The following is a 13,224-nucleotide window of genomic DNA, read 5'->3' as shown; positions in this document are numbered from 1 at the left end:
TCGTTAAGTGGAAAGGCTATCCTACAAGTGACAACACTTGGGAGCCTAAGAGAAATCTAAAAAATGCATCTAAGCTCATTCTAGAATTTCTTTCTAAGAAAGCCACCTGGCTAAAGGGCAAGCAGACAGCCCACAAACGTCCTTAAAAGGGGGATCATGTCATACTGACATTCGTTGCACTCAGTTTGCTATCTAACAAAAGAGGTTGAGTTTCTAGGCTTCATTGTGTCTACGAAGGGGGTCTCAATGGACCTATCGCGGGTCGAGACAATCACAGACTGGCTAGTGTCAACAACCTTCCGAGACCTACAGGTCTTCTTAGGCTTTGCGAACTTCTACCGGAGGTTCATCGCGGACTATTCGCGTATTGCACAACTGCTCACAGAACTCCTTAAGGGGAGTGAGAAAGGAAAGAAGGTAGGCCCGTTCCTCTGGAACGTTGAGGCAGCGGGGGCTTTTCAGACGTTGAAAGATGCTTTCACGTCTGCCCCTCTCCTCTGCCACTTCGACCCAGCTCAGCCGATAAGGTTGGAGACCGACGGCTCAGGAATGGCGATTGCGGGAATTCTTACGCAGCCATATACCGACGTAGCGGGGGTCACACGGTGGCACCCCATTGCCTTCTATTCGAGGAAATTGAAGGATGCAGAGATCAGGTATGACACCCATGATATTGAGCTTCTCGCGATCGTCGCGGCCTTTAAGCATTGGCATCACTACTGTCAAGATAGTAATTTTCCTGTTATAGTACGGACGGATCATAATAATCTGATTTACTTCATGAAGAAAGTATCAATCAATAATTGGCAGGCCCACTGGATCGAGTTCCTAGCAGGTTTCGATTTTCAGATTGAACATAGGCCTGGCCGCACCAACCCCGCGGACGGTCCGAGTCGCAGACCGGACTACGTCGAAACGCAACATCAAGCATTTGATGGGTTGTTACCCACGCTCCAGCAAAAGCTGGCCCGTGGTTATAGTGAAGCTGTAGAGAACAGCGAGGGCGATGCGTTGCAAAAGAGTACTCGAATCCGCGCCGTCTTCGCAAAAGCGGGCGAGCAAACGGTAACCCAAGATATCCTCCACGAAGTGGACAAGTTAAAGCTGCACCCCCGCGAGGGGCACGCAGAGGATACACAAGCTTTCCTGCCTCACTGTTGCGTGATGCGAGAGGCAGCTACAGAAGCACCGTACGAGGAGCCATCCCTTGATCTTCGCAAGCTCATCGTTCAAGTCCAAAGTGGTGACCCATTCTTGAAGGATCGAGCATTGCGAATGACAAAGAGGCGTCCACGGACGGAAGGCGTAGAGAGAGAGTGGGCTCTTCATCAGGAAAGCGGAGTCCTTTCGAGGGAAGGCATCATCCCCTTTCCTCGAGACCCAGCCCTCATTGAAGAGCTCCTCCGAATCCATCATGATGACCCGTTAGCAGGTCACTTTGGCGTGGCGAAGACCACAGAACTACTTACTCGGAAGTATAAGTGGCCAAAAATGAGGGAGGACGTAAAGGAATACGTTAAGACCTGTCAAATCTGCCAGAAAATGGTAGTGAAGCGTCACCGCCCATACGGCGAGTTGCAGCCGCTTCCACAACCAAACGGCCCAGGAGAAGAGATCTCCATGGACTTTATAACAGGCCTCCCACCAAGCCTTCACCCGTTGACGAAGAAGGCGTACGATTCCATACTTGTAGTTGTGGATCGATACACAAAGTACGCCTTATATATCGCAACGAATAAGACGGTGAATGCCAATGATTTGGCAACACTTATCCTCCGCTACGTTATCACAGAGTTCGGGATTCCAAAGGGAATTGTCTCCGATACGGGATCTGTATTCACAAGTAGCTACTGGTCTTGCCTCTGTTATTTCTTAAAGATTCGCCAGCGTTTGAGCACCGCTTTCCACCCGCAGATGGATGGACAAACTGAGCGCCAGAATCAAACAATCGAACACTACCTTCGGTCGTATTGCACAAGCTCCCAGGACGAGTGGGTAGTACTCCTACCCATCGCCCAGTTCTCATATAATAACTCCTTCCATTCGACAATTCAAACAACACCTTTCCGGGCATTAAAAGGCTTTGATCCTCGTATGCCAGATGTGAGTGTCGCGGACGCCCCTCAAAAGGGGGATGCACTCGAGCCGTTTGAAAGAATACAGAAGCTCCAGGAGGAAAGGGAAGTGCTGGCGCACCATTGGCTCCGAGCGACGCAGTCGCAGACGAAGCACTATAATCTCAAAAGGAAGCCAAAGGAATATAGCATGGGGGACCAAGTCCTCCTTTCCACAAAGAACATCAAGCTGCGGAGGCCAAACAGAAAGCTCGCGGAACAGTTCGTAGGGCCCTTCAAGATCGTAGAGATCATTGGAAAGCAGGCCTATAGGCTTGAGTTGCCATGGGACATGGGGATTCACCCAACCTTCCACGTGTCATTGCTAGAACCACACCACAAGAGGCAGTAAGCTCACGCACAGGTCACGGATAGTAAACACAAGAGTAGAAAAGCCACATAGGGCATCAATTCGCTATTCTAGAACCGGAGCTCAACTATCTAATGTGGCGCAAGCGTTATCAAGCAGCGACGTCACCATCTTCAACGTCGGAGAAGTCGTCGTTGGAGATGTGGGAGCGAGTGGGGGAGGGCTCTGGCTGACAGGCCAGCTTGGCCTCCAGCTCTAGGTCGTTGTCATCTTCGCCAGGGAAAGCCTCTGACTCCACCTCGCTATCAGAGCTCTCGTACTCCCCGCAGGTGGCGACAGCGGGATTGTGCTGGTGCTAAGAGAGGTTAGTTGGAGAACAGGAAGGGAAACGGGAGCGACGCGTACCTTTGCCTGATACATGTCGGCCTTGAAGCGCGCGACACGCTGAAGTGCCTTGATGTTGTCAGCAACAGCAAGGAGGGCGAGGCCGACGTCGATCTTCTCGGGCTTACTGTCCGCACCGAAGGCGCGGCGGCGAGAAGGAGATTCTTGCCACGCTCGACGAACTGGGTGTACTTGGCCTGGCGGGCCTTGAGGATTTGGGAGCGGGCCTTGATGACAGGGATAACCATCTCATCCACGTTCCAGGAAGCCATGAATTGCGCGTGCGCAACCATCATGCGATTGAATCTCTTGATCGCAAACTTGGGGATCTAAACAGATTAGGCCGAGGACAATCAAGCGATGCGGGGGATATGCGGAGGACTCACGGGCAAGCAGTGACAGTGTTGATCCGAGCAATACTGGCATCGGGCCATGCTGTTCGCGCGGGTGCATTTCAGCTCCGTCTTGAACTTGAAGACGTTCTTGGAGCAGCGTAGACACATTGGGATGACGGGCTTCTTGCAGGGGGCACGCGAGGGGCTGAACTCCCCACCAAGAATGGAAGGGTTTGCGGGGCGGTTGAAGTGCTGTGGCGTGCCCATAGCGGGGAAGGCAATCAGGCGACGAGCAAATCTCGGGATCGGGGGCTCAAAGGGGCTTGAGCCTCAAAGGGGGGGATATTGTCACGAACCGAATCACGTGCGGGCAATACTCACGTGCCCTTCAGTGCCAAGACGGAGGCATGTCGGTCCGGACAGGACACGTAGAACTATATAGTAGGAACGCGGACCTTCGGAGGAAGGTCAGCGTTCAGTCTTCGTATCAATAGACCAGGATTCTACGTATATTCCTTCCCGTGACTTCCCACTGCCCTACTCGCCAAGAAGTCCTTTACAGGTGGGCAATGCAAGGCTGACAATCGCCGAACCGAATTATCTGGCAAGGCTGTCAAATGGATAATTTGCCCTCATGACTCTCCCTTTCTTTGATGTTGATTCCAGCAGCCTATGAAGTAATTTTACTATACATTTACAGCAGCAAGACTTTATTATTTAGTAATGGATTTGTATAGGGCTACTATGATCATTCGTATGAGTGTGGCTATTCAGAGTCTCAACGCCTCGAGGGAATAAGCAGCAAACATTTGACATCAACATGGAATGAATTCATGGCACTTCTTTCAAAGTCGATAATATAGTATTAAAAATATTAAATAGCGACATCAACGGCGTATCATGAGTCAAGCTACGGAAACGAGAAATATCAAGCGTCAGAGCCTATCCGCGGCGACGAGTAGTTGGGCTCTTGCCCTTACCCTTCGTCGGAGTGGCCGTAGTTTGACCAACAGCTGGCTTCTCCTTTTGCTTCCCTGCGGACTTCTTGGATGGTGCGTTCCAGTAGTACACCATCTGAGCGGCCAGCACAGCATTGAGGGCAAATCCAGCAACGTATCCGTATAGAATCAGGTTATCATCCACCTCCTGTAGGGTTGTAAAGATGCGTGAGAGCGAGCCAGCCAAAAAGTTGAAGACCTGCGCATTAAAATCAGTATAGTGCATCTATGACTTGGGAACATCCTGTGACTTACAGCAAACGCGCTCAACTGTCCAGTTCCTCCCTGCTGCCAGGTCGTCGCGATCTGCGGTAACTTGCTTGCGACTCCCAGGACTCCAGCACCAGCTTGGAAGTAGCTCAGGGTCTTCATGTTCACCAGATCAGCGTTGAACAGCGTCGTCAGGCCCATTGCGAGCGCTGCGACAAAGATCGCGGCCTGCGTGGCGCGTCCGCTGTACTTCAGTACCAGCACCGAGATCACGATATTCTGCACCACAATGAGTGCCGTCTCGCCAAACGTGCTGAATGGGAAGCCCGAGCGAACATTGTACGCCAGGCCGATCAAGTATGCCGACGTCTCGAGGAGGTAGCTGAGGAAGGAGATACCCGACGCGGATTTCGAGTTGACGAGCTTGAGGATCTGGGGAACCTTGACGACAGAGCTGGCGCCGATGATGCCGATTCCGAGGCCTTTGGAGATGGCGAGCTTGATGCATTCGGTCGCGGTTGGGTCGATTTCAAGGAGAAGCGTGTCGTAGCATTGTCTACCGAGGATAGAGACTCCGAGTTCACGGATCGGTGCCGGAAGGTTGTGTGTGATGGGCTGCAGAGCAGCGCGTACGGAATCCATAGCGATGGTGTGTTGAGTGAGGGTGATGGTAGGGTAGGGCTCAGGTTTTGATGTAGCTCAGAGAAGTAAGTGGTGGAAATAGTTCGGTGTGACGGCAAATGGGAGCGATCTGACGATGCATCTGGTCGCGCTAGCGGGAAACAACACCTTTGCTTCTTTGTTGGCGAACGAAGAATGGCAAACATTTCGTCGCGTATATAAAGTACTATAGCATCATTTGTTGCAATTGGTGACATTGCTAACTAGGAGTGACAGCTTAAAGCATATTTGTGCAGATCATCCCTTTCGATTTGAACCTTTTGTGACAAGTAATGGAGCTGTGGACCAGATCGGGATATAACGAAGGTCCGCGCATGTAATAAAGGCCCTTCCTCATAATTCCGCCAGTGGATGTCAAACGTTATTTGTATTTGAAGCTTCATGATCTGATTTTTCGACCTTCATGTTCTGTTTGGCTCAACGAGATTGTTGACGTTCGACATTGAAACCCCTCCCGTTGAACGCCAACGAATAAAGCAAAAAAGCCGTCCGAATATCTACAGAGCAACAGGCAGCAGGCAACAGTAATGCCAGCAAACACACAGAGGCTAGAATGCCTGTTCGGCCTATGTTGCTTTCTCAATCGCCCTCAGAGATCGACCGCCGAAACGATTGTATGACTGGGGTCCGCCAGGGTTGCCAGGATGGGCACGGAAATATTCATCAATAGCTTCCGTCGAATTCTCTAAGTTCGAACGCTGTTCCCATGTAGCCTCCTCCATCGAAAATCCCTTCCACAAGACGTAAAATTTGAGCTCCCCGTTGCTGACGCGAGAATCAAGGACTCTCTCGACTTCATATTCTTCATCCTCTGCAGGGTCATTTTTCCCATTCTGCTTTCCCTGGGAAGCAACACTGCATTAGGCCGAAAAACTTGAAATATAAACGCGTGTTATGGGTTTAATTGCAACTTACTGGCTTCACCTTGGTGAGGTTGTCCTCACGTTGACGAAGTTCTTCGAGTAGCTTCTTGTATCCCTTTCTATCCTCAGGAGTCTAGCGGGGTATAAGTATGCGGAACATTATATGAACGTTATGACTTCACTAACTGATCTTTTTCCGGGCTGACGGATATCTTTCAAGGCTCGTCTGTAGCCATATGTTGTAGTCAACCTCTGCGCTCTACGCCTGGACCTCACTGGGCCCACCATTGTGAGGATGGCGTATAGGCTTTTCAAGACACCGACAGCTTCCTTTTCAATAGTAAGTGCAGTTAATTACTCAACCAACTTGACCTCAAGTTGTTGTTTTTTGAAAGTTGTTGTTAAAGGAAAGAGAGTAAAAGGTATGTGGTTATAACATATGAAGGCGGCTAAGCTCGCTTAAATTGGCCATTGCAACACATATTCATGTATAATCGTCGGTGTTGTTGGACGTAATTGCGGAATATGGGGAACTACACACGAATTTGTGTGGTAATCTCCGACAACCGTAATCAGTCTCTTCGGGCAACGGAGCAGAAGCTTCACAGTAGAGTACAGTAAAATAGTATAATATAATCAATTGAATTACAACCTAATCTACGGGCCTACGTACGCTATTTGTAGGCCTGGGGAAACCCCCAAGACCCTGACGAGCTGAGCTCTCTGGGCTTTAGCTGAGCTCAGTCGGTGGCTTTCAATAGCCTGGCGCGCCACTGTCTAACTCGTGAGCCAACCAGGAAGCTGCTGGACAGTTCCCTGCGGAAAACCTGTCATTTTGGGCGTAAAAGTCCACCGTATCCCACGGGAATGTCCGTTTCCCCCAACAGGTAGTATTCTATACTATACTACATTATAAAAGGCCAAGACCAATTGATTGGCTATCATTTGTCAAAATTCAGGATTGGCTATGTTAGGTTCTAGCCCCACTTCCTACTTCTATAGGCTTAGCACATAGAGTTTTCCCGTAAACAATTTCCTGTCTGCTTATGCTTTGCTATGACTATTAATAAGTCTCAAGGCCAGTCGTTTAAGCATGTAGGTGTTGATCTATGGGCAGCTATGTTTAGTCATGGGCAATTCTATGTTGCAATGTCGCGGACGTCATCCGTAGCTGGCTTACACGTTCTACTTCCAGAAGGTGACGATAACACTATACCAAACGTTGTATATCCAGAGGTATTATGTGATATTAATTAGAAATACTATCTATACTACTATTCTACTGCTTACCTTAACTCTATTTATGGGTGGTTACGGGCGTTTGCAGGTTTAGATTTCATCCGTAAACATCCGTAATCATCTACGAGTTACTTTAATCACATTTTTACAAGAAATAAAACAAGGTTCATTGCCCGTAGGCGTGTCATTTACTATTCTACACTACTTTACATAAATATACAGCCCTTAGGCCTCCTCCTCACGCTCCTCCCCTTCCTCTCCCTCTCCATCCTCCTCCTCCTCCTCCGGCCTTAGCCCTGCCACAACCTCTGTATAGAAGGTCCCGCGAGAGGCAGCCTCAGTAGAGGTGACGAAATCCATCGCCACCCCAGCAAGGGTGTGCCCTAGGCAGAGCCTCCTACGGGAGGCTGGGCTTGCAGCCCGGAAACGATGGATCCAGGCATGGAGGGTGTTGTTACGATTATAGCTTACAGCTTGTTACGGTTGTTACAGTTGTTACGGTTGTTCGGTTGTTACAGTTGTTACAGTTGTTATGGTTGTTACGGTTGTTACGGGTGCAGCCTTAGCCACCAAGGCTACAACCGCTAAGCGGACAACTGTATATTATGAGGAATAGCCTCACCTTCCTTCCTTCTTCTTCTTCTTCTCTCTTTAGATTCAATCTAGCTTATTATTTTCCGGACTGGCTTTTGACCTCCGTGACCATCGTAACAGGTGTGGGTGGGGTGCTCCTCATTCCCAACATAGCAGGGGTCATCAGGGCGGTGGGTGGGAGGTGCGCGGGAGGCAGCAGCGCGAGCGGGTGATGACGTTCGGGCATGGCGGGACGGGCGCGTATCTTTTAGCTGGGGGGGCCGCTTTAGGCCACGGCCCACCCCACCTGTAAGCGCCTCGGTGGTGCATGAGGCGGCTGACGCAGCAGGGTGCTGAGCACGTAGACCTTCTACAAGTTAGTTACGGACTGCAAACAACAAGGGAGGGAGGGGACTTACTGAAACGTCCTGAAGGACTACCCGTACCGGGCGCCGATGGGACCGCAGAAGCTACTCCATCCATGTTAGTACAGAAACCAAAACAAGAGGGAGAGAGAAAACTTACCATCGAGCGAGCAGCGCGCGCCTTCGCCACCGAAGTGGCAGTTGGTGCAGCTCTCATGGAGGAGTCCCTCCACCCGGACACACCCCGCAAACTGGCCATATCCGGCCACGTAGTCGGTACATGGTGGCTGGACAAGCTCGCCAACTGTAAACCCTATGGCCGCCTCGAGGTTCTGCATCCTCACGAGGTTCGGCGGGCCGGACGAGTCGAGGGCGCGAAATTCCAAGTGGCGGGCGTCAGGGAGGGTGAGGACAGCTGCGAGGGCGCGGGAGTGACAGGGTTCCTCTAGGAGGCCAGAGCGCAGCAGCTGCAGTGCCATCTGCTGGCTGGGAGTCAGGGAGTCGACCACCAGGCCCTGCGGGCGACCTATACTTACTGTTAGTATCAATCTACACAGTTTACAGATGGTTTACGGACGGGGGAATGGTGTTACTTACTTATGGCCGTAGCCGGGCATGTGGGCATTGCGGGGGATGGGACCACCACAGATTCGCTCGCTGAGGAGGCACGCGGGCCAGGAGGCACAGACGCGGCCATGTTGGAGGTTGCGGGGAAGGTCAGGGCCAGCGGAGAGGCGCCAGTAGGCTCATCTATCCAGTCGTTAGTATCAATCTATCAATCGGAGGGGGGAGGGGTGTTACTTATCATTGGCTGTTGGTGCAGTGCCAGCCCTAGGCAGATTCAGAGTCGTCGGAGTTAGGGTCAGTGTCATACTGACATTCGTTGCACTCAGTTTGCTATCAAACTCAAGAGCAAACTTGGAAATCTCCTCCTCAAAACCTACAAGTCACTATACATATTTTGGCTTATCACACCAACAACAAGAGCAATACTACTCAACGATTGCTACAACCATCTATGATTCATTACACGTCATCGCTCCTTAGTTACTGGGCCGATATTATCACATAGCATATCTCTACAACCCTCTATGATTCATTACATGACATCACTCATACTACCACATGACATATCTCTACCAACTAGAGGCCTAGGAGCATGAACGATAGCTCTAAAAGCTCCTACAAACCTCTATAATTCATTACATGTTATCGCTCTTTAGTTACCCACAAGATTGGTTAAGTTATGACATAATTTGTCTATGACATAATTTGTCTATAGGGGTACTCTGACCTTGGACTTCCTTTTACTTCCTATAGGCTACGAACCTAAGAGATGGTTCTATGGGATTCTCTTACGTCAACTACAGTTACCAAGCCTGGTAAGTCATGGAAAGTCTTGGAAAATGAGAGAACTACATTCCTTTAGCATAAATAGGATTGCCCTTTCCTTAAGAAAGGGCAAGCAGACAATACAGTAAATCGACTATCACATACTTCCACGTCTTTTCCAAGCTTCCAAGCATTCATCTTGTTACTCCTTGTTTCTGAAAAGTCAGTGAGGTGTTAACCTCTGACTTACCCCTGAGTTCCCAGACTCAACATTTGTTGCAACTTGTCTGAACCACTTCACTACATCACACACCTGATTGCTGCGTTGTGGAATAATCTAAGCTACGACCCTTTGGCTCTGTTTTCTAAGACAGTGTGTTGTCTTAGTAAATTCATCCCTTCCTTGGGTGGCTAGATTCTCACATCTGGTGCACCCACCATTACAGTCAGGGTCATCGTGGTGGTGGTCATGGTAGCGGGAGCGGGAAGCAGGAGCTTCTTCTTCTATTCACAAGTTAGCATACAGTAATCAATTCAAATAACAAAAGGAAAGGGGTTTACTTACCACGAGGAGCCTCATTGAGGCCAGAAGCCTCAGTGGTGGGGGCAGGGGCGGACATCTTCACTGTTGTTGTTAACTTATAGGAAAGTGAAACTGTGGAGGGGTTACATGTCATAGATCACGTGATGTAACACCAAATCACATGACCACTTACTGCAGGCAGAGTTACAAACTGGCGCCTACGGCGCCGGTGCACAATACTCGTCTATATTATAATACATTTTGGCTACCCCCTGCAGGATTGATTGGCTACAAAATGGCAAGATTCATGATTGGTTAGGGCATATATAGACCCGCTTATTACTTCTCTAGGCTTAAGGTGCACAGTTTTCACCCTAGGATCCACTGTTCTATGGTCTGTACCTGCCATCCGTAGCCCCTGTCTGCACCCGTAACTATTAATGTATATAGCTCTACCTCCTAAAGCTAGCTGTAGACTCTGCCTTTGATATAGGTCTTATGAGTTCCTCCCCTCCAATTCGGTGTTCCCACTGCCATGCGTACTGGGAGTCGTCGCTGTTCCGTACGAATTGCCTAGGTCGCCGGTACGCAATGTGCTCTCTATGATCTACCTCCCAGAATTCTCGCCATAGGATACAGGCCCATGGTAGGACAACACCACCTACGGCAGTACTTCCCTTTATACTTAGTGAATACCAGCTTACGGACTGTCTATAGCCTCCTATGGATGCCCTACTTAGTGACTACCAGCTTACGGCCCGCCCACAGCCTCCTACGGACGCCCCTCTGCAACGGCGCGGCCGCAGTCGCCCTCGCCGTCAGCCTCCAATCCCCATACCACTTCGCCCTATTACTCCACACCGTATGCAGTCTACCCCTACTGAGGAGCCTCTTGCACCTCGCCAGCCTAAGCCGCCTGGCTTTCTCTCTCGATTTGTTATGGCTGCCCCGCACGACCTTGGACAGCTTAACCATGAGTGTGAATATTGCACTGCGCTACACTGGGTGGAGGAGGCTACGCAGGATAAGCAGTATGAGAGCTGCTGTAAAAAAGGAGACGTTAACCTCCTGTAATGGTGGGTGCACCAGATGTGAGAATCTAGCCACCCAAGGAAGGGATGATTTTCCTAAGACAACACACTGTCTTAGAAAAAGAGCCAAAGGGTCATAGCTTAGACTATTCCACAATGCAGCAATCAGATGTATGATATAGTGGAGTGGTTTAGACAAGTTGTAACAAATGTTGAGTCTGAGAACTCAGGGATAAGTCAGAGGTTAGCACCTCACTGACTTTTCAGAAACAATGAGTAACAAGATCAATGCTTGGAAGCTTGGAAAAGACGTAGAAGTATGTGACTGTATTGTCTGCTTGCCCTTTCTTAAGGAAAGGGCAATCCTATTTATGCTAAAGGAGTGTAGTTCTCTCATTTTCCAAGACTTTCCATGACTAACCAGGCTTGGTAACTGTAGTCGACATAAGAGAATCCCATAGAACCATCAGCTAGGTTCCTAGCCAATAGGAAGTAAAAGGAGGTACAAGGTCAGAGTACCCCTATAGACAGATTATGTCATAACTTAACCAATCTTGTGGGTAACTAAGGAGTGATGACGTGTAATGAATCATAGATGGTTGTAGAAGCTTTTGGAGCTATCGTTTATGTTTCTAGGCCTCTAGTTGATAGAGATATGTCATGTGTAGTATTAGCCCAGTAACTAAGGAGTGATGTCATGTAATGAATCATAGAGGGTTGTAGAGATATGCTATGTGGTCATATCGGCCCAGTAACTAAGTAGCAATGACGTGTAATGAATCATAGAGGGTTGTAGCAATCATTGAGTAGTATTGCTCTTGTTGTTGGTGTGACAAGCCAAAATATGTATAGTGACTTGTAGGTTTGAGGAGGAGATTTCTAAGTTTGATCTTGAGTTTGATAGCAAACTGAGTGCAACGAATGTCAGTATGACACGGCTGGCAGCACGACTTGGTGTCCTGCTCAGTGTGACGCTTGAGGCAGTGTCTGTTTCGTCGTCGTTGTCGTCGACGGAATCTGGATCCGGATCTGGATCCGGATCCGTTTCCTACCCGTCTGCCAGTCTGGGCGATGGCGCCTGCCCATCGGCAAGGGCATCTTTTTTGGTCCAGGTCTGGAACCTGGACTCTCGCCATGCCTGCGATTGCTCAGTCTCGGCTTCAGCGGCGCCCTGGGCGGCCTTTCGGTCAGCGTCTCTTCTCGTCCGTTCGTCTTGGACCTGGATCCATTCGTCAATGGCATCAGACATAGAGTCTGTCTTGTCTTGCTCGCCGCTACTGTGGTTTAGGAGGTATTCCTTCCGCTTGATCATGAGGACCTTGACCACCTGCCAGAGCGTTGTGTGTGTCTTCTGAGACACAAACATAAACGCTCTAGCAACAACGTTCCAGAAAGCTGTGTTGGTGGCCTTGCCAAAAAGCTCTTTGTGGCCAAGAGCAATTCGGATAACCGTCAGCTTCTCCTTGTCAGTGAGATGTGGCTGGGCAAGGGGCCGGGCTCGAGGGAGTTTTGGGAGCTGGGAATTGGAGACAGCGAGGGCTGCGGTCGCATAGTCCTCAGCCGCCATAGACAAGGATGCCGGCGAGAATTGGGCGCGGCCCATAGGACCAGGTGTGGGTGAGGGGGGCCATGGCGACGGCGACTGCGACTGGGTCGCTGTCTCGATGGATGGGATTGGGGCCGGGGTTGCCCAAGTGATGCTCATGGAGCATTGATGATTATTCTCAGTATTCTGAGAATCATTTAGATTGGGGGGTTGGGTATCCATAGTCGTATATTGTACAATATTATCACATTTATCACATTTCTCACATTTCTCACAAATAGTACCACGAATGGTATCACGACATGAGGTTCACAATTGCTATGACTAATCTACGCATACTATATACGGAATTGCACACCTCTGACAAGTAATGGTCAGAGGTGTGCAGTCGGACGTCCAAATGAGGCTGCCAAGCCTGTGGCCAAGACAAAGGTCAGTCGGTACCAAGCCCCTTTTGGATTTGGTCAACGCTAAAGTGGTCAGGTCAGAGTTGCAAAATTGGTCTAATAGGTCGGTCGACCACGACAAAAAAAACCACCATATAAAACCTCATACTTTAAGCGACAATAAGCGACAATAAGCGACAAAAGTAGCATTAGCCAATGTCCACACAAAGTCCAGAAAGCTAAGGGGGACCCTAGAACTTGTGCACAACAGCATAAACTTATGTATCGATCACATGAACATAACCTCCGTACACTTCCTAATTATTCTAGTATT

General features: G+C 49.5%; 4 protein-coding genes across 4 annotated transcripts; all 4 read right to left on the bottom strand.

Moving 5' to 3' along the window:
- Positions 1-3,864: 3,864 nt before the first annotated feature.
- VC83_03630 (uncharacterized protein) lies at positions 3,865-5,212 on the bottom strand. The gene is made up of 2 exons (XM_024467274.1): positions 4,397-5,212; positions 3,865-4,340 (listed from the first exon to the last, which is right to left on the bottom strand). The coding sequence occupies exons 1-2, from the start codon at positions 4,991-4,993 to the stop codon at positions 4,086-4,088; spliced, it is 852 nt and encodes a 283-aa protein (XP_024325978.1). The 5' UTR covers positions 4,994-5,212; the 3' UTR covers positions 3,865-4,085.
- Positions 5,213-5,598: 386 nt separating this feature from the next.
- On the bottom strand, positions 5,599-6,183 carry VC83_03629 (uncharacterized protein; the record flags this gene model as incomplete). Its single annotated transcript, XM_024467273.1, has 3 exons — positions 5,599-5,874; positions 5,948-6,028; positions 6,082-6,183. The coding sequence occupies 3 exons, from the start codon at positions 6,181-6,183 to the stop codon at positions 5,599-5,601; spliced, it is 459 nt and encodes a 152-aa protein (XP_024325734.1).
- A 1,613-nt stretch (positions 6,184-7,796) lies between these two features.
- On the bottom strand, positions 7,797-10,024 carry VC83_03628 (uncharacterized protein; the record flags this gene model as incomplete). Its single annotated transcript, XM_024467272.1, has 7 exons — positions 7,797-8,074; positions 8,127-8,177; positions 8,233-8,598; positions 8,670-8,822; positions 8,947-9,012; positions 9,843-9,908; positions 9,970-10,024. The coding sequence occupies 7 exons, from the start codon at positions 10,022-10,024 to the stop codon at positions 7,797-7,799; spliced, it is 1,035 nt and encodes a 344-aa protein (XP_024325733.1).
- Positions 10,025-12,006: 1,982 nt separating this feature from the next.
- VC83_03627 (uncharacterized protein) lies at positions 12,007-12,663 on the bottom strand (the record flags this gene model as incomplete). Its single annotated transcript, XM_024467271.1, has 1 exon — positions 12,007-12,663. One exon carries the CDS (start codon positions 12,661-12,663, stop codon positions 12,007-12,009), a length of 657 nt encoding a protein of 218 aa, XP_024325738.1.
- Between the last annotated feature and the right edge of the window lie 561 nt (positions 12,664-13,224).

The sequence above is a fragment of the Pseudogymnoascus destructans genome, assembly GCF_001641265.1.
Source record: "Pseudogymnoascus destructans isolate 20631-21 unplaced genomic scaffold scaffold_6, whole genome shotgun sequence".
In the NCBI taxonomy this organism is placed as follows: Eukaryota; Fungi; Ascomycota; class Leotiomycetes; order Thelebolales; family Thelebolaceae; genus Pseudogymnoascus; species Pseudogymnoascus destructans.
Note: the sequence above shows the minus strand (reverse complement) of the source record. Positions and strands in the feature narration are given on the sequence as shown.

Bases quoted from the DNA above. Each gene is read 5' to 3' on its own strand.
- VC83_03630 (XM_024467274.1), bottom strand. From the start codon at position 4,993: ATGGATTCCGTACGCGCTGCTCTGCAGCCCATCACACACAACCTTCCG. The intron at 4,341-4,396 runs GTAAGTCACAGG...TTTAATGCGCAG, and splicing joins GACAGTTGAGCGCGTTTGCT to GTCTTCAACTTTTTGGCTGG.